The following is a 24762-nucleotide window of genomic DNA, read 5'->3' as shown; positions in this document are numbered from 1 at the left end:
CATTTTTTAACCAAATGATCTTGGGGCAATTAATCTTGAACGTGGCTCAAAACAAATGACTGAAGGAAGTCTGAACAAGATTGGGATAAAGAAGACATGCACAGAACTGTGCTCAAATGCTGACAACATGAGAGCCATTGTTGTGTTTTTTTCATCCAAACACAGAAAGACCAGTTTTCAGATCAACGTGTTTTAGTATTGACTTGTTTTTTATGCACCAAGAGTTCCTGGCTCTGATACAAGAATAAATGTGATTGTTTTTCAGAAAACAGTGTTTGTCACTCCAAGCGGCTTATGATCCACTTCAGCAAACATGAGGTGCCACAGGGATTAGTCGGGATAAGTTATTTTCTAATTTTAGATACACCCCCCTGGGATATGTAAAGGCTATGTAAATTTGTTTCTTAATTTTATATCATGTAAATCAGCTTTGAAGATTTTTACAAAGTGTCATTGTAAGCACCAAATTTCCTCTAAAGTTCTAAACCTGTGTCCATATTTATTTTTATGTTTTGTTACATGTTATGTGTTATTCTCCTCTTTTCTCTTCCTGTAATATGTTAAAAATATTTTTGATGACTGATCTTGAACTCAATTTACCCAATCAAATGTGCTTTGGGGCGGCTATCATATAAAATCACACTTGACTAAGCTAATGGGTAGCTAGTAGCTAGTAGACAATATCTTAGTAGGAGGTGTGTGTTTGGATTTCAGCTGGTAAAACCTTCTCTTACATTTCCAAAGAATGTAGTTGAGGTCTAATTTATTCATTTCTTCCTCTTCCTCCTCCAGATCTAACAACATGGGTGAGGGAAGTGTGTGTGGATGCCAACAGTTAAGCCACGCCCACTTTTAAGCGAGCCAATTACATGTTGAGGACTTGATTTTAATCCCTATCATAACTAAACCCCATCCATATGTCCTATTTATCTCAGAAATAAGTCACATGACTGAAGCTTAAGACACTTCTAACTACTACTAACTTCTGATTCACTGTGACTTTAAACTCTATGCAGATGATACTCTCTTTAAAACCTGTATCTCTTTACTATCTTTACAAATTCATGACAACAAATCTGAAATTATAACTGTCTGGCCCTCAAAACTAGAAATGGTTAGAAAACATAGCCTTTCTGTTACTTTGAAATGTACTTAAAAGTCAGAGTAAAGAGTAAAGTTCCTCAAAAGAATGAGAGAGGCATTTTTTTGCCATTTCAGCCTTTCAGGTTTACTTTATGTGAATATGTGCACGTAAAATTAATTATGTCACAGGTCTATACAATGGCGGTTTTCTTGTATAGTATCTTTTCACGTATACTCACTTTGTAGCATTTCTCTCCTCAGATTCTTCATCAGATAAAATTAATGTTATACTTTCTCCTATGTCTCTTAGAATTTAGTTTATTCAGCATGTTTATTTATTTATTTATTTTTTGTATGGTTTTGAAGTTCTGGTTGTGTTTCCTGCAACCTTTAGTGATTCTAAAGCAAATAAATAAACAGGTATACTCAGCATTACATAGATAATATAAACAATGTAATGTAAAGATAATGTAAATAAATGTAAAGATACAGTAGATAAATCACTTAGTTGTAACATTTTCTAGGTCATTGCGGGTCTGGTGGTACTATATAAAACTTTATATAATAAACGTTTTGGGGGATTTATACTTTTTTTTTATCATCATTGTGCATCTTTGTTGACCAAATAAACTGAAAGATGTTCAATCCCTGCAGCAGTCACTCTTCCTGAAGTGTCCTTGAGCAAGACGTTAAAATCCTGCTGCCCAGTATCATTTAGTTAAAGGCCTGTCATGTCAAACTGATGAAGCATGAAGTCCATTGTTAAGTGCTGAATTGAGAAATCTTGTGATTTGTGCCGTTCTTTCGCCGCAGCGGTATTATTAAAATGAAGATAAATTGCAGCCAGTCCCAGAGAAATTTTCTTCAAAAGAAACAAAGCCAAATGAACACCGAAGATGTATAAAATCCGCTTTGTTCACCAGAGGGAGGGAGAGAGAAAAGACTCCACTCAGCGAGCTCTGAATGCTGCATTTCATGCCTGCAACAATTATGCTGAAAGGTCAAGTATTACAGCATCTTGTGCTCCGCTTTGCATGCAAAGTATTTCAGTTCACAAATGACCCTCGTTTGCGCTCTTTGAACAATGGCTTGAAGAACCAGATAAACGTAGGACAATTAAAGATTTTTGCTGCTAGCTGACAATAACATTTACCAAAGGGGGTGATTGCAGTTGCTGTGTAATTGTCCTATTTGTAATGCACATGAATGCTTAGGCCTGCTGCAGTGAAATGTTTAGGAACTTAAGAAAGAGGAACGAGAGTGGCTGTGCTTTAAAAGAAGAAAACGGATTATTTTTATCATCTCTAAACAAGGTTATTATGAGACTGCCTTTGAAAAATAGTTCTGTAGAGTGCTATGATTAAACATGTGTTAGACTTTTCTTAGTTTGATTATGATTTGACTTGGTTTTACCTAACACATGCACGTTAGTTAATATTGTCTGTCTTTATGTTGATTTTCTATTTACATCTATTTCAGTACCGTGGACAGCACCAAGTCCGCCTCTTGCATCTTTAACAGAAAAATACACAAAACACAGAAAAAAGTATAAATTATAACGTTTTTTTAAGAAGCCACTCTGAAAAGCACTCCTAATTTGTTGTTGTTTTTTTATTTGAGGTTTACGAGGACTTCTACTTAATGCAAGCACATCACAGCGCAGTGTTAATGCCACACACGTCTGTGTGATATCCTCATGCATTCATCAATAAGAATATATGTCAGAAATCACACTTGCACGTTCACTTCAAATCAATCAACGAAGACGCCTTATGTTTTTGTATATTTCTTGTATTATTCTTAATATTTAGCTTTTTATATTTTAACTTTTTTCAGATGTGATTATGGATACCTTCTCTTTCTCAAGTGTATCATTAAGTTTAAGCAGTCTTACACATTTAAGTTTGAGATCTGAGGAACTTGTTTCCGCAAGAGCCTGCACACCAGTGAGACTGCAGAAATATCCATCTTCAAGTGATTTGATTATTTAAAACTTGCAGTATCTTGAGAATGTGTAATTTACTTGATGTCCACACTGACCCCTCCAAGTGCACTGTTAACACCCAATTTTATAACATTTCCTTAAAACAGTGAAAACGCACTGGAAACAAACTTACAATTGATCATTTTTGTTAAGAAAAAATACTAATTTGAAAATAATAACACGACTTAATCATGTTTGTTGCTTACGAGTGGCATTTTTAGAGTGCAGGTTGCAAAATTCGTTAATTAAAAATGTAATTTCAACCTTATATTTTGTTTTGCTTTCACTTGTCGAAGCCACTGTCAAGATTTAAATCAACTCTTCCTTGTTGACTGTCTCCTGGAATTTATTGCAGCCTTAATTTTAAGACGCACACATATTTGACATCCTCTCAAACTTGAAAATTCAGTCTCGACTACATGCCACCGATACATAAAATAGGATTTCTGAATGCTACATATTACCCAAAAGTGATACTGAAGCTAAACAGGCGAATAAAATTCAACAGCTAGTCACTAACTCAAATATGATTACCTTGAGATTAGGGACTAATTGCTTGGGGTTCATGGAGACCAGCCCACCATAAAGCCAGGAGGACTTGGGGAGTTGCACTGTGGGTTTCTACAAAAGAGAGCGATGAGAGCACACACGCTTCCTACAAGTCATTCTCAACAGCTACAAGCTGCACACAAAGACCACACACCGCGCCAAAGACATGTTAATGTAATCCCAAAGTTCTCACTTTTCTCCCGAACAAAACCAGCTCTGCAAAATACCTAATAGAAGATAGTTTCTGATGCTGGTAAGATTTCACTTAAAAGGGTTTTTCGGGAGACTGCCTGGTGGCCTAAAACTGCTGCTGGCTTAAAGTGATCCACGCAGATTAGAGAAGAGGCGACTGTGGAAGTTTAGTTTCCTATTTTGATGAAAAATCACATTTTCTTAATAATATTCGTGAGCAAAAAACAAAACAAAAAACAAAACCTTTTACGTGTCAAAAGATAAATGTGAGAGTGAAAAGAAAAATCAATTTACATGCTCATAGTAGCACACTACACTAACAGTGTATGAGCCAAAAGTTGCAGCTGAGGCCGAGTCAAAGCCATAACACCAAACCTCTGAAGGGTTTTGAAAGTTTTCTCCAAAAGAGGAACATACATTTGCATTAGGTATATATGCATAAGGTTGCATTAACACCAAAATAAGGACATAGCCAGATAACGCAAATATAATTTTACAACGTATCTTGTGCAGCCTGGATACTGGATCAAAATCAGTGATGAAAGACATTAGATGGGGAAACATGAGTCAGGTGCAAACTAGGCCTGAAGCGCCACTGCAGCTGCATGTCTGCGATCATCGACGGCGCTTTTGTACAACATACACCTTGTAGTTTTTTGTAGCCTATTTGTAGCTGAACAGGTAGGTGTTTTGTAACTTATTTTTAGGGCAATGATAGGCCAAGTAGTTGAATAGTTAGACGATTTGTGAACCGATTAAGGGGTGTTTGCGTTCTCGTTTTAAGCCCGAATTAAAGCTATAAGAGCTCCCCAAACAAGTCGTTTTGGTGGCATTTGAAATAAAGAAGATGCAGAGTCAGAAAGGCCACGTCGCCCACAAACAACTCATGCGTTTGCAAAATGCGCGTACAGAAAACATAACTGATCTCAAAACAGCGGATAAGTGTGCAGGAATCTTTGTGTTAAAATAAAAGTGCGCTTCAAAGCTCCATTAAATGAAGCTTTAGCAGGAAATCAAGACGTGACATTTCGGTCTCCAGCTGAAATCTAAAATAAAACAAAAAACCCCAGCCATTTTATCAAATGATTTCAGCATCAAATAAATTCAGTCAGGTCGGATTGTATCTTCTTCAGACCAAAACTATTTCAAATTATAGCTGTAGGACAACACTGAATTGCAAACTAATTATTTCAGTCGTAAACGAAAATCACCTGTCATTAACCCCGTCGCTTAGCAACCACATTGTTTACTGTTAATACCTATAGCGCTATTAGGTGGCGGGAGAATAGTCCTTAATGATTATTATAGCTTATATTTACAGAGCCTACACCTAAAGAGAAATAAATTACTGGTTGTGTGTGTTCGTTATTGCGGCCGTTAAAAAAAAAACCCACTGCGGAGTATCAAACAGCTGTATAGGCCTAAAATACAGCCTAATGTCTAAAACCAGAATGTAGATACATGGTTTGTTATTCACACCGGGCACAAACAGCAGTTTCCTTTTAATCCCCTGCTTGATTATTGATAAACCAGCCGATAGCCTCGCGCCGACAGTTCGCCTCGCGAGCTATTTGAGAAGAATACCGCGCTGTTTGGTCAGGGATTTCATCGATAAGCTTTGTGCAGCGTTTGTGTTTGATGTTGGGAGCCGAAAGACCTCACCTTTCTGACTCACAGAGTCAGCATATAGTAAAACCCACACCAGCGCTCCAAGCAAACAAACACACACAGACAGACAGAAAAGGAAAAAATCTGCACATAAAAGATCAGTTTACTCTGCAGGGCATTGCTTGTGTGAGCTGCAGCCTTTAACGATAGGCCTGAGCGGAGTGTGATTTGTCAGAGAATAAAACTAGAAAAGTAGGCTCCAGTATTTAATTGTCATGTCACAATAAGAGCCTGAGTGTTGAGGAAGTATTTAGTCTTGTCAGTTGGTCAAACCTGCGCCTATTTGGCGACATGGTTCTTCAAATAATCTTTTTTTTTTACGCACAAAAATGCCTCGCAATAAGCCCAATAATCAATAAAGATGTCACCTCCTTTAAAAAGGAAAAACACCGAGCAAATAATAATAATAATAAAAAATAATAATAATAATAATAATAATAATAATAATACCGCACTGACATATTTCACAAAAAAAGCTTAACTGTCTTGTTTCCATAATTTATTAATAGGACTGTTCTGTAGTAAGTCAAATATCTATATAAGTTACAAAGAAATAAAACGTACAAATACCAATGAAACGACAACAAACCGGCAATAGCGTCAAAAACTTTGTACAACAAATAGCTAAAATTCAAACCTTTTACAGAAATATACAAGCTAGATCTACGGCTTACATTAAATTCTATTTCTATTTAAATCAGAGTCATTTGTGTGTGTCTGTGTGTGTGGGGGTGGGGGTGGGGGTGGGGGTCACCCATATACAGCAGTTTTAGTTTAGGCCTATATGCCTCCTTGTTCAGGTTCACTTTTTTCCACCTAATGCGGCCTATATGACTGCTGATTCTTCTTTTGTCTCAATATAATTTACATTAAAAATCCAAAGACTTTCACATCCGCAGTTTCTGGTCAAAAGTGTTTTTTTTTTCTCCTTCCTTCCATATAAGTCACACTTCCGTCCAAAAGGTGAAAATTGCACCGATTTCACTCGGCTCTTGTTCAGATGCGCACATTTTACAGAGAAACTTGTCGAGTCTTGAAAAGAAAAAAAATGTTTCTTTTTTTTTCTTCTTTAAATAGAATTGGTTTCAATCATAGACGACGCCTCTTGTCACCACGTCCTGCCGTATAACAGGGCTGAACACTGCAGGGCCGAGCCGTACTCTGCGCCGGGGGAATTGAGGTGGGAGAGGCCGGCCACTTGGCTCTGCAGTGACGGCGGACTGGAGGAGTGCGTAGCCAAATCTGGAGAGTGACCTGTGCTTCCCACCTGCTGGCCCTGATGCTGCCCGAGGCCGGACGTGTTGTTGGACATGATCATGACATTGCCCCCTTGCTGGTGGTGGGTCTGTGCGGAGGATGTGGGCGTGTGGCCGCTGCCTTGACACGGCTTCCCGTCCTTCACCAGCACCGGCACGGCCACCCTCCGCGGGGACTGCTGCTGCTGCTGGCAGGAGCCGCTGTCCTGCTGCATCTGCTGCTGGGACACTTTGTCTTTAGCCTGCCGCTTCATCTTATACCGGTGATTCTGAAACCAGATTTTCACCTGGGTCGGGGTGAGGTGGATCATACTTGCCAGGTGCTCCCTCTCCGGCGCCGACAGGTATTTCTGCTGCTTGAAGCGTCGCTCCAGCTCGTAAACCTGCGCCTGGGAGAACAGCACTCGCCTCTTTCTCCTCGGGGTGCTGGACAGGGAGCCCATGCCTTTACCCACGTCTGCCAGGGAGCTGAGGCTGCCCATGCTGCCCATGTTCATGCCCGACGACGAGCCCATGAAGCGAGAAACTGAGGAAAAAACATCAAATTAATACAATGAAATGAGTGATTTTACTTGCAGAAGTGCACGATGCAAAACTAAGTCCGAAGATTGATTGACTTGTTGATGGATAAAATTATGGGTTATAATGTCATTAACCTTGACATTCCTGTAATTCCAACCCTGATAATTATTTTTATGGTTGTCAAAAACGTGCCACTCAACATGGTGTACGTTTTGACAAGCAGCTGAGTAAAAAGTAGTCTCAAAATGCTTCCCAAAGAGGCGCTAGGTGCCCCTATCAATAAAAACAAACCCTAATGCGTGCCAAAGTCCATACTCATACATTATCAAATTCAACTAAATCTCAAATTGCAGCAATAGCTCATGACTGACAGCATATTATTCTTGAATTAATGTGATAAAGCATTAACACAACATTAAATTATCGTAAATAAAGGGGCAATGCTTAGAGGGAATTTTCGGCATGAATGCTCCTTACGGTGAGACTTTTTCCAGATGTTGCACGCTGTGGATGAAATGCATGATTTAGCTTTATCTTTGCCCTTCCTAATAATTAAATTAAAACCTTGCGGATGAAATCTAAACTGGAGGGTGCCCACCTTGGCGCACAAACGCTCACAGGTGACAGAAACAATACAGCAGCCACTAAAATGCAGCATAAACACGAAGCAAGCACATAAAACTGCATTTCCGCATTATACATCCTGCGATAACTCAAAGCCGGACAGGTGCAGGCTACTCACTGGTGGAGAAGCGCGGGTCCGGGTTGGCTCCGTACCAGCCGGTGGCCGTGGTGCTGCCCCTCATGCCGTCCTGGTAGGACGGTAGGTCGCCCATGTTGCCCAGGTTGCCGTTACAGTAGCCCCCCATGGCCGTGTGTGACAGCTGAGAAACACCTGCCGCAGTCATGTGGTAAGCCGCAGACACAGTCCCATTATGGCCCATGTGGTGCTGCTGCATCGCCGCCTGAGAGACCTGCGGCTGCCGGTAAGAAGTGAGAGGTGCCCCCAAGTTGTTATTCTCCATACTTACTTTCTTATAGCTCTCCTCAAGGGGACTCAAGATATCGGAAACAGAAAAAGGAGTCGTATGCTTAGGGCTCATCGACATTGTTCTTGGGCTGGAGAGGGAGAAATTAGAAGGCAAGGCAATCTCTCCCTCTTTTTTTTTTTTTTTTTTTTTTTGGCCAAAGCCCCTCTGGTTCCTGTTGTCTCAACGTCGATCCTGGTAGATGAACACGTAGGAGAGCGCCTCAAGTCCGCCTTAATTGGATTGAGTGGGAGCTCGGTGCTGGCTTTGGTTTGTTTTAGCTGGGTGCCAGGTTTAAGGCTACCATCAGAGGCGGGGCATCGGCAACAATACAAAACAGCTCTAGCCTCCTTTCGCCGCGCGTAATTTCACTTACAAGACATGTGCTCCCCTCCCACTAACAATAACATAAGCGCTGTACATGATCATAAATGTTCATCCCGGCGGCTGCAGGCGGTGTCCGGACTCGCTGCAGCTGCTGTATTTGGAGTTTATGACTTGTTGCTGTCGCTGATAAACACACGGCTGCACCTTGAGACTGCACTGACCACAATACACTTTATTAACTGTAGTGATGTTTACGAGGGCCTCTTGATGAAAGGAGGCCTATATGGACTTGAGAGTTGGAGAACCACTCCTCAGTTGAACTACTGACTTTTAATGGCCATGAGAGGCCTCCAGTGATTGCAGGATTGTTTGTGTTATGCCTTATCGTACTCAGACATGCAAAAGTGCACTTGCGGGGAGGGAAATTGACTGATACTGATAAGTAAATAAATACACATCCGCGTGTTAAGTGGCTGCGTAAATGATTAACCCCCCTCGTTTTTTTCCTTTTGATATCATTGGACGTAAGCAGCGTGTTACCTAAATTCAGATGCACACACTCGTCTAAGAGACCCGATGAAAAAAAACCCCAAAAAAATAAAAAATACAAAATAGAGTCTGGAGTAGGAGAGGCTCTCATGTGAAGTTAACGGCGTTCAAGTACTCTCCTGCAGCACAACGCCAGGTAGCCCTCAGTAGCATCTCGCCTTAATGCTCAAGAAGCCATAACAGTTTAACTCAATCATATCTCATTTCTAATTTTTTTTTTTTTTTTTAAAACAGGAGCAAAGATTTTGGCTTCACCCAACCAGCAATGAAGTCAAGAAATGTTGTTCTGAGCCTTGTTTCCGAGCCAAAGTCCCCTTTTTACGCAAAGCTTTTAGGTGACTGTTGCTGCGCTTTTTACGCCAAAATAAGAATTTAAAACTAAAATGTATAAATTTTTCTAATAATATCCCATTTGTGTCTTTTTATTATTGTTATTATTGGTAATAGCAGGAGGAGGAGAATTATTCATATTATTCATATTATATTTTATTGGAAAGGCTAATCGGCTACTAATACCAGTACTTAAAAAAATGTGCATAAGCTTATTCCAGTAAGAGCACATATTCTACATGCTTGTCAATATTTTAATATAAAGCAGTAGCCTTAAGTACAAGTCATTATTCGGCTACTAGTTTATCCTGTCTACTGCTTTTTAGGTACAATATTATTGACACACAACATTTGAAAATAAGAATTCAAATTGATACAATAACTTCTAACTTACACAATTTGTGGATGTCAGGATCATACCGGAGCTGCGCCTATGGCTACAGAAAAAAATAATAAAGCAAATATTATTAATACATTTCGGTTTTGTAAAGGTCTTGCGGGGAGGTCTAACGCCAGTCTTGCAGCAGCAGCAGATGCCAGCAGGTCCTAACAGAAGAAGTCTGTGCCTGCAGGTTGAGCCGATATTTCCTTATACAGGAATTGAAGAAACACAGCGTCTTCTGGTGGCAGACACAATAATTTGTAATAGTGTGATCAGTTTTATTCCAATGTGACTCTAAACCCGTGTTCCTTGTTTTTCATTTCTAAAATAAAGCTGTAGAACATTTTAACTAGTTTTATTGTTTACCCCACTCCCCCCACCCCACCCCACCCCACCCCCCTCAGCAACAAGCTGTCAAACTGAAGCCAGACTCAGCAGCAGAGTAAAGTCCCATTTCTGCAGTGACATGCAGATCACTGGCAGTTTGTCATGGGGATCATCAGCTACAGTTCTGTGTTTTACAGGCTTCTGCCCGCATATTTCACGGCTGCTTGCTTGTTATAGCAGGATCATCTGTGCACTGTTCCGATTTAAAGAACCCTGCACACTATACACACCACAACCATCCATACCCTCCTATTGCCTTACAATTTTCTTTAATGAAGCAATATTATCATATAGTGCAAGCCTAAATATTACAGTTAAAATAAATTGTTTGGATGATAGCCGAGGTGCTAGCGCATAATTCGCAGGCCATATAATCGCAGGCAATTAAAATTACAGCATGTTTCTGCATCCAAAGTAAATCTTGCTTATGCTTTCCTTAATTACGGAATTTCGCAAGACATTCTTAATCATCTTAATCAGTACCTTTTTACTGTTCTGGCACACGGCTATTATGGCCAATTAGCGGTAATTAGTCCAAATGTTCCGGCTAATTCCTCCGAATAATGAGGACACTTTGAAGTGGGGGGTATGAGGCTACCGAGCCTTTGTTATCGAGGCTTCAGGTTGTTGTTTATGAACTGATTGGTGCAGGATATAATCCAGAGAACAACTTCAAACAGGAAAAAATAAGTGTTTGCAATGAAAACTGAAAAGGAAGATTCTTATTATTAGCCATAAAAAAAACAATAATATTTTCTTATAAAGATACAAAATTCACTGCAAACATTTAGGCGTTAGGCCACATAAAAAATATCATAGGGATAGCTACAGCGACACTGTAGAGAGATGTAAGCACGGAAATATCATTAAATGCACCTGATAGGAATTTATATTAAAACGATCATCATCATCAAGTGAAAAAAATGTAAAAAAAAAAATCAAAACACCCGCACACTTGTCTCCATTGCACATATCTCAAAGGGTATATAAAATAACACATCTGGATCTAATGGTATTACATTTGGACTATTTTGCATTCAAAACATTTGAGGTCCAATTTATGTTAAATATCATCATGGTGTTATGCCACAATCCCAAGCCTGCATGGTATCTGCATGTCTACAGCCCCAAAACAGACTCTATTAAATCTAATGTTAACAGACTAAGGATAATAATTGCCGCCTCTTGCTCTGCACGGTTGGCTCCTCTGAGGATTTTTGCTCCTCAAAACTTTTTCTGACTCCCCGCGACAACTCCTACAACTCTTGTTCTACCAGGAAATGAACTGCAGGCGAAAAAGACGCTGATAAGGAGGTGACAAAAAAGAAGAAAAGCTTCACCATCACACATGAGACTTCAACTGATGCTGACCTCGTGAGCCTATCTTTCTTTGAAGTGTGAACTACAGGGTCAGCCTGATTAATGATAAACCGTCGTTTCCACATCATTTATCCAATCCAGTCTTTCCACACTAGAAAGGGGTGGAGATGTAAAGCTTTATGGTGCAGACATTTCAACTGTACATCACAAAGGGGAAAGAACAGAAGTCATCAGAGAACAAGTGACTTTTTGCAACTCTACTCCTACTGACGCATGACGTCACACCAAGCAGCCGCACGTCACTATCGGCGGCCATCTTTCTTCACCCAATCAGCAGCTGCGAAGCAAAGTGGGGATTCAAAGAGTGAAGCGTGGTGTTTTTCCAGTGAAGCACGACCCCTAGTGGATCACCGACTGTCTGCCATGAGACTGTCTGTCTCCAAAAAAACTAAACACACCGTTTGGTCTAATTTGTTCCAAGGAGGTGAGTAATGATACGGTGTGTTAGTCCGCCATCTTGTGGAGAGATGTATTACAAACAACAAAGAGTTTCTACACCGAGTATTTTATGAAGATGGGGAAGATGACAGCATGTCACTACAATTAACAGCGTCAATGATTTCAGTACGTGCAAAATACAGCAAGCTATTTCTGATAGGAAAGTTATAGGCTGAAGGAGGATTAGCAACTAGGCCTTTTATTAAACAAATGCATTTTGTGTGTAAAACGTTGAATTTATGAACATGCACAAATGTCCAAAACAAATCCAATTAGGAACTTTAAAAACGAGGTTTTTCTTTTTAAATATGTAGACTACATCTGTTTTGGGGCCATTAGAGCCATTCATGGGTTTTCAAATTTAAACCTTATATTAGCTATACCTTTGGTGTGACCTTTGACCTTTGGAAACATACACAAAAACTCCCAAAGTTTTTAACTTTTTAAAATTTGTCACAAGAGACTTAATTTACAGCATCAATGGTATGTTCAAAAATATGCTTCCCTTGGTGTTACTCAGCCTGTGTGTGACTGAACCGAAGATAATGGTGAGATAACCTTTAACTTTATTACCAGTTAACTTTTGGGGCACAAAGGTGTGTTTTCCAGATCACTGCCCAATTAGGCCATTGTTGTAATAGCAGATAGCATATTCATTCTGGATTTTTCAATGACGTAGAAGAAGTAGATAGTAGACATTTTAACAAGGTGATTGAAAAAAAATCATTCTTATTCAAGCAGAGTATTTTTATTTGTATTAAAATTTGTTTTTAAGGCATTCCTACATTTAGTCTGAGATGTTTCTGACTGTGTTAAGCTGAAGCTAAACACAACTGTCAGGTTTTTTTTATTAAAGCTGATAATGGGACAGTTTTATTCTTTCTGATTCACTTACTGTAGTTAAGAATGGCAAATGTTCACCATTATTAATAACTACTGTCTGCAGTGTTTGTAAGGCACGATGAACATCATCTTCTAACACGATCCTCAACTATCGCTTACCCCAGTGGACCCCTGAAGGGATCGCATGATAAATCGGAGGGGTCCTGAGATAAATGAATGAGTGAATAAGAAAGAAGAAAATACACTTTCGCTATTGAAAATCATGTTGATATTTTCAGATTTTTGTCTAATGTTTCTTTTGTGAGATAGCAGATACTTTTACCTCTTCTTTCCTCTAAAAAAATGTATTATAATGAAACACTAAAAGATAAGAAAAATAACAGTTTGGTTGAACTGCTCACAACAACACAAACCAAACAACACTTGATTAAACTTTAAGATTGGCTTTGTTCAGCTTCATACATATCTTAACTGAATTAACTCTGACTGCACCATTATATACTAGTCCATCATTTAGCTTCATTGAGCTGCAGCAGGCATCACAACCTTCACATTTTGCTACCAATATAGTTGTATTCTCATCTTTTCTTGACGTTGCATATAAAATTTTAACTAAATCCAATTTTTTGTTTCTGTTTAAAAGAGTCTTTAATCAAGCAGTGGTGCAGAATCTCACCAGAGGACACAATATGTTAAGTAGCCAGTTTTTGAGTATATAAACTATTATACTTTGTTAACTTTGCAGCCTAAACTGCACATTTTGACACAATCATTCTGTTTGCAAATGGATGACCACAAACTATAACAAATTGTGTCCAATAAAAAGATTTCAAAGGCCAATATTTGAGAAACTTAAGTGTTTAAAATGCATATATGTAACAGCAAAAAGTTTGCCAATAAATTATCTGTGCTAAAATTTGAAAAATAGATTCAGTCTCTCTAAGTCTGAGGGCCATTAAGACCTAATACGTAATAGATGTTAACTTAACAAAACTCCTCCTGTGGCCTAGTTTATGTGGACCTTACAACTTTCCTTAAAGGGGCCCCGGGGACAGACCAGTGAGTAAAACTATAGGATGGGCAGGCTAATACAAGCCCATCCTTTTCAGACAATTCCTCTGACCAACTTAAAAAACCAATGGCAACCTCTAAAAGCCTGTCTTTGTCACCCCTAAACCCCAAGATGCTCTAAAACACCATTGTGCAGTTAAACCTCATAAATTTGTCGCAGGGACTGATTAAACATCATGGGAATTGAAACACTAAAGATTTTGTCTCGGCTTCTTTTGGACAAGGGACAATGGTCCATTCACAGGAAGACACGCACACAAAAAGAGTGTTTAGGGGAGATGCAGCGAGCTGAGGGGTTCGGCCAGTCCCTTCCATATGTGATACAAGGTGGCCCCAGTGAGGGGGACAAAGGACCAGGTGACAGGGACGATGGGCTGCAGGGTCACAGGACGAGCAAACAACATTATAGGGGGCGTGAAAGCAGAAGACCCCCCTCGTCACTGATGAAATACTGACATGATTTTAAACACTGAGGCATATTTTTCATGATATTTGAATGAGAGTGGAAATGAGGAAACTCAGTAGTATTTTTAACTTTGAGAACATGATAATCGACACTTTCCTCTGAATCCATGCTCACTGGAAGCCATTTCACTGCCTGAGTGCACAAATAACTGTCAATGAAACTTAATAACACTGTAAAATCTGCTGTGTCTTGTAATAAGTCAAAAAACAAGTCAAAAAAACAAAACAAAACTCTTTTTCTTGCATATTTCTGGATAGTAAAAAGCATCTTTGTCCTTAACTGCACCTGTCTAGTAACATATTTAGGATTAGCGCTTGAAGAAAGTTGATCACCCACCTTTAATTCAGCCTTTTGCACCCACAGAAATCATATCCTCTTCAAACCTACAGTACACAAACCAAGACTTCCACATAAAGCCTGAGTGTAATAGCCGTATTTATCCCACTTGCCTCAGAATAACAAAAGTTAATTGTATAAAAGTGAAAAGCAGCCCATGGGCCCAGACGACAACAGGGTGCTAGAGAGAGGCTGTAATGTTTGCTGGGTATTCTTATGCTTAACCAGATCCAGTCCTTTTAGGAGTGATGTTTGCTCAGCTTCTGGGTGCATAATTAGTTTTTTTAACATTATAAAAGCCTCTGGGCCCCTCTCATGACCTGCTACATATTTTAGATTTTACAAATGAAATATATTTTAGACTACATGATTTAAAAACCATTGAACAGACTTAAAGCCTAGATTGAATACATTTTGGAAAGGTTACAAACTATTTTCAAAGAAACAAGAAAAGCTAAACTAAATTCATTTTAAAAAGGTTAGTTTGTGCATCTGTTTGTTTTGTTTTCAGATGCATGCAAATTATACACTTTTTTGGGAGGCTAAACTTCAAAGAAATCACATTACACAGTAATATTTATCATACAAAATATGAGAAACTTTTTATTAATAAATGTGTTCACAAAAAGAAACAGTGTAAAACAGTCAACACCTTTAAAGAACGTTTCCTTAAAGACAACAAATAACATTATTTTTTCCTTCAAACATTCAGGCTAATAGTGGCTTTGCTGCTACCTCTTCTATCTCCGCCTAAAGCCTACTGTACCTTATTTGTCTTCAACAAAAGTTATTTATACAAATATTATGTTTAAACAGTTTCACATACAAATAAATCATCTCAGCGGATAATTAAAAATCTACAGGCTACACCAGTAAGCCCATGTATGACAAAATATTGTCAGTAGCCTATTTTAAAAATAGTCACAAACACTCGCAAAATACCAAAATAAAATGTGCAAAATATCCTTCGTTCTATAGTGAAAATCTAAATGTTTAGTTGCTCGAAAATTTGCAAAACATTCAGAAAACATTTGATGCAGTTCTAAATGAGTTTGTGCATTGAAATGAGGCCTTCACTTGAAAGAATTAAAGTGGACCGAGTCGCTCCAAAAGTCTCTCCAGGCGAATCTGGAGGCCGCCGCGGAGGGAAAGTGCTGGTGGTACCTTGGAGGAAGAGCGACGGGGGACGGATGCTGAAGAGACGGGTAGGCTAAGGGAAAGGGTACCGCTTGAGAAGGAGTTATGCAGCCCGCCTTCTCCGTGTCAAGTATGCAGGTGTGAAAAGGTTTCCCATCCCGGACCAGGATCGGAACAACGACCCGGCGCAGCACCGGAGGCTGCGGTATCTCCAAGTCCTGCAGCGCTCCTTCCGCCCGGCCTCTCTTCATCTTGTAGCGGTGGTTCTGGAACCAGATCTTCACCTGGGTCGGGGTCAGGCTGAGGAGCCGAGCCAGCTGCTCCCTCTCCGGGCCGGACAGGTAGCGCTGCTGACGGAAGCGCCTCTCCAGCTCCAGGGTCTGGGCCTTGGAGAACAAGACTCGGCGCTTCTTGCTCTTCTTGCTCTTGTCGGGCTCCGAGTCCAGGGACGAGTCATCCGGCTTGGTGGAGTCGGGGGAGGCCTCGAGACTCCCTTCATCAGAAGCTGTAGAAATAAATAATGCAGGTTAGTCCAAACTCATATAGAAATAATTGATTTTTTTCCTAGCCTCCTCTCTATCTATCTATTCCAAATAATTTCAAAATAAAGCTGAGAAGGGCGCATAGTTTTCTATCCATATCTAACTATCTAGGTTAAAGGTTCCTTATAATTTCAAAATAAAGCTACAAGCTGTTCAAATAAAAAATGACAATATTTCTAGGGTAGGGCGAGAGATATTTCAAAAAACTGCATTCCACAAATTCAGCAACATCAGCATTTACTCACATATGCAAGGACTCCGGTCGCAGTCCATCCAGGAGGTGTACGGCGAGCTGGAGGAGCAGGAGGAGTAAACCGGGGAGGACCGCGGCGCTGCCTCCGCATTCTGCTCAGGCAAATCCAGGATGCTCCTGACGGAAAAACTGAACTTGGTCGGGGCAGCCATCGCGTCCGAGCGTGCAATCCGGGTTTGTTTTGTGTAAAAAAATAAATAAATAAGGAAGCCCTCAAAGTAAGTCTATCCAAGGAGGAGAAAAACGCAGCGGATCCTCTCCACTTTACGCGCTGTCCAAACACCAGCTCGGAAACCAATGTGTGCACTGGGCTCAGTGTTTACACAAACAGCACTCCATAAGCTGCAAACACAAGGCTGCTCCCTTATAAAGCCTCCTCCTCCGCTGAGTACCTGAATGGCGGAGTGTTGTCACCCAATGATGGTAGGTGTGGACTAAGGAGAAAGCTTCAACAATCAGCGAAGGAAACACTCGTCATCATTACAGATTCGTCCCGTATCGTCAAACTGGGAAACAGATAATGGTAATTGTTGGAGCTGAATCACGTCTTGGGTGGCAACTGACAACAGAGCCCGTCCCATCGTCAACCCCCCCATCCTCTCGCCTGTTCTCGCCCAAACAACGTGTCCAACATTTGCATACAAAGTGAGCAATTAGCGTGATGCCTGCAAGTTGGTTTAACTAATACGTCTATTAGAGGCGTATTAATTGCAGGCGTGAGACGTTTTGACGTTTATGGATGGTGGAGGGCTCCCAAACATGCTTTTCCTTTGACGTGTTTAGGGAATACTCAACAGGAAAATATTTTTTAAGTTTTCTGGATGATTTATTGTGATATTTTAGTTCATGACAAATTGAAAAAATGGTAAAACTTTACTTTAAGATTCAATTAATGGATTTCAAACACACTATAATGTTGTCATAAGCAGAAGTACGTGTTTATGAATGTATTTGTCAACAACTCTAACTCATAAGTATGTGGGGAGGGTATAAAAACACAATAAATACATAAATAAAAAGACATTGTAGTAAAACACAGTTGTAATAATACAAAATATGTCTTCAATAATTGTACTTCTGTAATTATAGTGCCTTATAAACATTTTAAAAATGTTTATAGTGCTTAGAAATGTTTAAAAAGGGGGTTAAATTAAATGTTACAAATTATAATAATAGTTGTATTGCAGATGCCAATTAATTGTACAATAAATACTTTTTATGCCAAACCTCAAAAATGCCTTATTCAGCTTCTGACAAAGTGGAGCAGTGATTGATGACAAGATTTTATTAATTGGTAATCAAGATAAATTACTGATCATTCATCATGCGTCACGCACAGAACTCACAGTTAACACTGTGGCTTCTAATGCATTATCTTTCTTGATTATTTTATCTCTTTCATTTAATATTAAACGTTATGTTAAAGTGGTCCGATCATTCCCTATCCAGACTGACGCCTACAGGCTGATATCTTGGCTCTTTTTGTCTCCACAAATATAAAACGCATTAAATGCAAAGCTGAATCCAGCCTTATGTGGGGGCTTTTCCCCCTCGTATTTGATATTGATATCGGCCCTCATCCACTTCAGCGAGGTGCATGAGGCCGGGGAGGAGAGTGGTGGTGGACATGCCTCCCCAGTCGTCCTGGGTGGTCGGACGAGAGGGAACACAAATACATGCCAACCAGAGGAGGGGAACAAAAGGGGAAAATGTAGCCCCGCGTCCGAGACCCGTTGGAAGCATTTGTTCCAGTCAAGATTTTGCATTTGTTCAGTCCCGCAATAATGCCTGATTGACGCCCCGGCACAATGTCCTTTAACTTTGCAGGATAAATCCGAGCTTGTTCCGTGTTGTCATGGTTTTGAATGGAGCTGAATAGGATCTGGGACACTATCTACTGCTCTGCGTCTACTGTCGCCAAGTCTATAGTCCGAAGCAATATTACATGTTTGATTCAGGACGTATTAAATTCCTTTTATATTTTTAAAGTTCAACAAAGTCGGTGACCTGCATTATCACCCCAAAATGCTCCGACATCTCTCGTTTTCTTCCAAATAAAACCCTTTACGCACATTACGCACAAGTGTTTCCTCGGGAAAATAAACACTATTAAGCAACTTTTAAGATGAAATTTGCTATCACCAAAAACTGAGAGGACTGACCCCCCCTTCAAGCATCATGTCTGTGTACACAAGAACCTCACAGCGGTTGACAAACACCAGCGGATTACAGTACTGCAGGTTTGCTATAGTGGATAGTTTACAGAGGGCACTCGATTGGAGAGCAAAAACACGCAAAGGCAAAGAAAAGTCATGTCCAAAGAGCGGGAATTTCTCTGTCCACAATGACCCAGCAGCCACTTAGGCCTAATCTATTTAACACCCGCAGGCTTCAGCCAGAGAGGGTCCTCTGTAGCTCCCAAGAGCTCTCCACTGCCAAATATTTACTCTGTTGTTCAGCTCTCCATTCCCAATCCCTTTCTCTGCCAAATGCAGATTTTTCTCACATGGTTCTGGATTCAGACCTGAGCAACTAAAGAGCCTCAATGAATATTTTGCAGAGTGATCAATCACAAGCCTGTAATTTAACACTGAACCACACGAAGTGGTTTACTCCGGTGTTGAAATTCTATATAAAATGTTCCCCCTGCACACCAAAATGTGTTTTTTTTAATTGTTACTTCACTTGGATGTTTGAGCTTCACTGTGCAGAGTGATTTATGTGCAGAGTTTGACACTAGAAAGCTGTTTTCACCTTAAACTGCTGAAGGTGGAAAGCTTGTCTCTTTGCTCACTTTAAGTCTCAGTTCCAGATGTATACTTAACCATATGACTTTGTCAAACAATCATGGTCCAATATGTAACTTACACAAGTGTAAAGAGGAAACTTAATATCTTCAGTGCACATACACTGAAAAATGGACATTTCAGTGAAGTAGAAAACGTCTTATGTGTGTATGTATATACATTTATGTATATATACACACATATGTATGTATGTATGTATGTATGTGTATATACACACATACATACATATATACACAAGTACATACATACATATAAACATACATACGTATATATACGTATGTATGTACGTTTGTATGTACGTAAAGTATATACACACACGTACGTACACATTCATATATATATATATACATATATATATACACACACACACACACACATATACATACATACAAACATACATACGTATATATATATACACACACGCATATATACACATAAACACACACATATACACGTATGTATACACACACATATATACGTATACATGTATATATATATAAATATAATATATAATACACATATATATATAAATATAATATAATACATATATAAATACATATATACACATATATACACACACACATATAACTTAAACGTTAGATTTAAGTCATGTATGTCGTGTTGTTTTCTTTTTGACAGCTCAATAAGTAAGTATAAAGTTGCTGTCTTTGTGATATCAAATGTTAGCTTAGCTGGCTTAACTTAAACCTTATGAGTTGCAGCAATGTGTTCGTTACAGACAGGCTGTAGCCTAGTCATAATTGTGAATTGTTCTAACGCAAGATTAAATTCGAAAAAAAATGTTGTAAGTGCATTTACATTTATATTCCTCCTATTGTTTACTTCCGCTATCCAAAACCGGAAATCGGCTAACGGCTAAGCCTGGCCTAGCATACTACAAAATAAATCGATTAAACAGTTTCATACTACGTACTACTATGTATGTAGTACATACTGCGTTCATCTGTTGTATGTAGTAGGCGCTTCCGAATACAGCCATCGTCTTTATTATTCTAATCATTCTTCTTCCATGTCAAAACTTGATACCTACATTACCCAGAATGCAACTCGACCACAGACATTTCAGTCGGGAGATTCAGGCGTTTCATTTTAGTAGCGGCTAATGCAGCCTTGAGCCGCTAACCTCAAGCAGAGATGAAGAGTGGGCTACAGAGGTCTGGTAAGCTCACTTCTTTCTAACTCCACATCCCCAGATTTTTTTCATTTTCAAACTCAACTGACGCTGACTCAAGTGACATCACTTGAGTCAGTTTATCAGATTTCACGCAGCTCTTTAGGCTTCATACAACTTTTTTCACATATGCAGTAGTGCTCCCAAACACCTGTAAACAGACTTTGATATGTGAAAATTGGTGGCATTCCCCTTTAAGGCAAGTAAACAAAGCATTACAACAGTCGAGGCATGAAGATATAAAAGTGTGAATACCTTTGATTAACTGCTTTTATTCTGAAGCACTTGACTCAACTTGAGTTTTGAAATGTGCTATATAAATAAATCTTTACATAATTAACATTCTTTAATCTGATATCACTGCTTATCTTACTTACTGTCCTTTAACCAAACATGCACAATGGCGCCACTATGTCCACTGTTACGTTTGTTGTCCAGTTCTAAACGCTATATGGTGGCTCAAATTGTGAGTCAACCAAAGATAAAGATAAAGCCCAGGATGTTTATCTGATCTCAGTCTGACTGATTATCCATCACCTAAAACATCCACAATGCCCCCTCTGTTACTCCTCGGTGCAGTATGGTGGCTCAGTGTAGCATGATGCTCCAGCAGCTGCACCTGCCGCTGGTGTCCTCTCCCTTCTCCCAGTCCTGTAAATACCATTAGCATTTTGGAGAGGGGCTACGGGGGATGATTACTTGGCAGCCTCATCACCCTCTCTGTAGTAAACTGGGGTCTTGTGAGGCTGCTTGATCATGTAGCAGCTGTGTGTGCTGCTTAGTGAAAGTGTGTCAAAAAAAGAGTCAGGTTTGTTTGCATGGTGCTTTAACACACAAACCTAGTGTGTACCAATGTGATTTTCATGAAAGGAGTTACAAATCAGCGCAAAAGTGGGACAACAACAGGAAAGTTCTGACATTATTGAAATAAAGTGTGTTTAAATGTACAAATTAAGAGCAAAGGCACTTAAAACAACATGTCACACATTGGGAAAAGCCAATTTAAGTGGACTTCAGAAGTCCAGATGATTTGATATTTTGGAAGAAGTATTCCACAGTCTTAGGGAAGCCAAAAGCTTAATTGTGTTCTTGATTTGCCAATTCCATTATGCTTTGATTTCATTTTAAACCTTGATTCTGTATTTATTTATATACTTTCAGATCAGTTTAACATAAAGAAATCACATTTTTAAATGTTTTAGTATTGAACTGAAAAATAAATGGACTTGAAAGCCGCAATGTTCCCTCTCAGTTCTGTGCATGCAACATGATGAATAATCAGAGGTGGAAGAAATACCCAGATCTTGTATTTAAGTAAAGTACCAATAGCACAGTGTAGAAAGACTCAAGACAGAAGACCTGCATTCATATTTTTACTTAACTAAAAGGTACAAAAGTATTAGCATCAAAATATACTTATAGTACCAAAAGTAAAAGTATTTATTAGCAGAATGGTCCATTTCGAATAATATATATTAAATTATTGGATTATAATTATTGATGCATTAACGTGTTAATCACTTTAATGATGAAGCTGGTAAAGGTGGGGATAATTTTAACTCCTTTACATACTTTATCTGCTGCTTGTGAATTTCCCCCCAGGGATCAATAAAGTTTCATCTTAACCTATAATAATACATCATAATTTCTTTGTTGATTATATTTTGTATTATTAATCTGAATCTCCAAAATTTAGTGGAGTGGCAGTATAAAGTAGCAGAAAATGGAAATATTCAAGTAAAGTAAAAGTACCTTAAAATTGTAGTACAGTACTTGAATAAATGTACTTAGTTACTTTCCACCACTGCCAATAATAAAGTCAGGAGTAATCAGTCATTGTTCTGATTGAATATACAGAGTGATGAAGTATTAACACTTCAATGTGAAAAAACACATGCAAAAGTAAAGAGATTCTCTCAAATATAATGAAATATTATATATTACTCACTTGTTATTTCCACACCTGCCATCGTCCCAGCCCGCCAGTGTTGATGTGAGTCCCAATAAGTTGATATCAGATCTATGTAGGAAACATCAAACAAAGCTGCCAAATAAACATTTACAGAAGTAAAGTCGTAGGAGGAAATACATGTAAACATATACATATAAGTAAACATTATACACCTTGAAAATATCTACTCACTGATTTAATTATAACAAGACCAAATATGAAAACAGAGTGCCAGGCTGTATTAAACAACTACATACTGTAACAAGTCTGACTGTACTCATTACTGTCTTGTGTCTATAATGTCAACATGATGCAACATGATAATCATCTTTCTTTTTCTGTCGTCAAACGTTTGATGAATAAGAAAATCTGATATATTTGTTTTATAATGCCTTTAGAAAGCATAAATATGCAGCTGTCTGTATTTTTTTAGGCACTGTTTCATCAACACCGTTATTGCTCTTACCCTCCAGACTTTATGGCATGAGGTTGTATGGAGATAAAAGGTGTTGTTCATTACAACTCCCATGCAAAATAGTAGCAGTTCTCTACCTGTTTCAGTCCTGTTCCAAACTGAGAAGCACTGTGGAAACAGAGGACACAGGTATCAGTCGCTGCCAATCTCTGGACAAACCTGAAACAAGAAACAAAAAACAAAAAAAACGTAGTCTGTTACTTCCTGAACACAAAACCTCTGACTTCTCAGCACAAACGACAGTTTATTAAGACTGTCATTGCTACATCTGACTTGTTGGACATGTGTGATACTTGGTTGCCCTCTACAGGTCACACATTAAACCTGACAGACTCCTCACGTTAGCCCTGCTCCAACCCTTTCTAACCAACCACAAACTGTGGGTGGAGCTCAGTTCACTTCAGCCTTTATTTAAATCCTATAGGGCAATGTAGTTGCAGCCAGTGGTGGAGGAAGTATTCAAATCCTTTACTTATGTAAAAGCACTAATACCACACTGAAAAATATTATTTTAAAACAATTCAAAGGAAAAGCAGCGACGAATTGATTAATTGACTAATCGTTTCAGATGTACTTACAGTACAGTATAAACTGTTGGGTAGTTGAATTTATAACAAAACTTAATATTTTAGAAGCTCTTCGTATGTTTTGTATGCAAAATTCTTAATTTGTAAAGTAACTAAAGCTGTTGAAGTAAAAAGTGGCATGAAAAGAAAAGACTCAAGTACATTTACCTCGAAACTGTACTGGAGTGCAGTACTTGAGTGAATGTATTTAGCTACTTTCCACCGCCGCAAGTGAAGGCCAATTTCCATCCATCCATCCATTTTCTTCCACTTATCTGAGGCCGGGTCGCAGTGGCAGGAGGCAGCAACGCTTTGCAGCTCCTCCTGGGGGATCCCGAGGCGTTCCCGGGACAGATGAGATACATAATCCCTCCAGCGTGTTCTGGGTCTACCCCGGGGTCTCCTGCCAGTTGGACGTGCCCGGAAAACCTCGAAGGGGAGGCGCCCGCTGAAGGCCAATTTAATGGCCAAAAACAACTCAGATCAACACTTTTTCATGCACAAGAAGAAGAATGACAAATAAAAGCAGGAGGATTGCACACAAAATTTAAGAGAAATATTAAAATAAATACACAAATGCATAAACTGACAAAATTAAAAAATATCAATATTTAACCTTACAGACTATTAAAATGCCTTATATCCAGTGAATGGTGGTTGGAGCTAAGGAGTTATTGATTTTCTTGAAAAAGTTTTTCAGTGAGGGCTGACATTTGATTCCGAAATGTACACTAGATGGCGCCACTGTACCTAGGAATAAACAGGCTTTCTCGTCACAGTCTGACTCAGTAGCATCAGTAACCCTCTGAAGACAGCCTGACCAACGAGGACACACAGGGAGGCGGCAGAGAAATGAAAGAAGTTGCACTAACATTTCTGCCTTATTGGCTACCAGGAAACAACTGGACAGATTTTTAGGAGCATCTGCATCTGTTGCTCAACAACTGGATGCTATTATTAGCACTTCATTCGCCTTACTGTACCTTCTGCCAAAATTGTTTTAGATTCCACCAACATGCAGCTTGTCATTAAACTTGGCAATGCAGTG

At 39.2% G+C, this 24762-nt stretch overlaps 2 protein-coding genes across 4 annotated transcripts; both read right to left on the bottom strand.

Annotated features, from left to right (window-relative positions):
* Positions 1-5960: 5960 nt before the first annotated feature.
* On the bottom strand, positions 5961-24304 carry nkx2.1 (NK2 homeobox 1). 3 transcript variants are annotated; one of them, XM_044166171.1, is made up of 5 exons: positions 23883-24304; positions 23226-23307; positions 22671-22742; positions 7997-8234; positions 5961-7258 (listed from the first exon to the last, which is right to left on the bottom strand). In XM_044166171.1, exons 4-5 carry the CDS (start codon positions 8211-8213, stop codon positions 6585-6587), a joined length of 891 nt encoding a protein of 296 aa, XP_044022106.1. In that variant the 5' UTR covers positions 8214-8234; positions 22671-22742; positions 23226-23307; positions 23883-24304; the 3' UTR covers positions 5961-6584. The 3 variants fall into 3 exon arrangements, with proteins under 3 accessions (XP_044022106.1, XP_044022105.1, XP_044022104.1); XM_044166170.1 differs by lacking the exons at positions 22671-22742; positions 23226-23307; positions 23883-24304 and adding exons at positions 9883-9925; positions 11629-11717; XM_044166169.1 differs by lacking the exons at positions 22671-22742; positions 23226-23307; positions 23883-24304 and having other exon boundaries at positions 7997-9508.
* Positions 15401-17619, bottom strand: nkx2.9 (NK2 transcription factor related, locus 9 (Drosophila)). Its single transcript, XM_044166178.1, has 2 exons — positions 16716-17619; positions 15401-16433 (listed from the first exon to the last, which is right to left on the bottom strand). Exons 1-2 carry the CDS (start codon positions 16873-16875, stop codon positions 15865-15867), a joined length of 729 nt encoding a protein of 242 aa, XP_044022113.1. The 5' UTR covers positions 16876-17619; the 3' UTR covers positions 15401-15864.
* Positions 24305-24762: the final 458 nt, after the last annotated feature.

Source organism: Siniperca chuatsi, linkage group LG15, assembly GCF_020085105.1.
Source record: "Siniperca chuatsi isolate FFG_IHB_CAS linkage group LG15, ASM2008510v1, whole genome shotgun sequence".
Classification (NCBI taxonomy): domain Eukaryota; kingdom Metazoa; phylum Chordata; class Actinopteri; order Centrarchiformes; family Sinipercidae; genus Siniperca; species Siniperca chuatsi.
The sequence above is the reverse complement of the archived record's forward strand: the minus strand, read 5'-3'. Positions and strand labels throughout refer to the sequence as shown.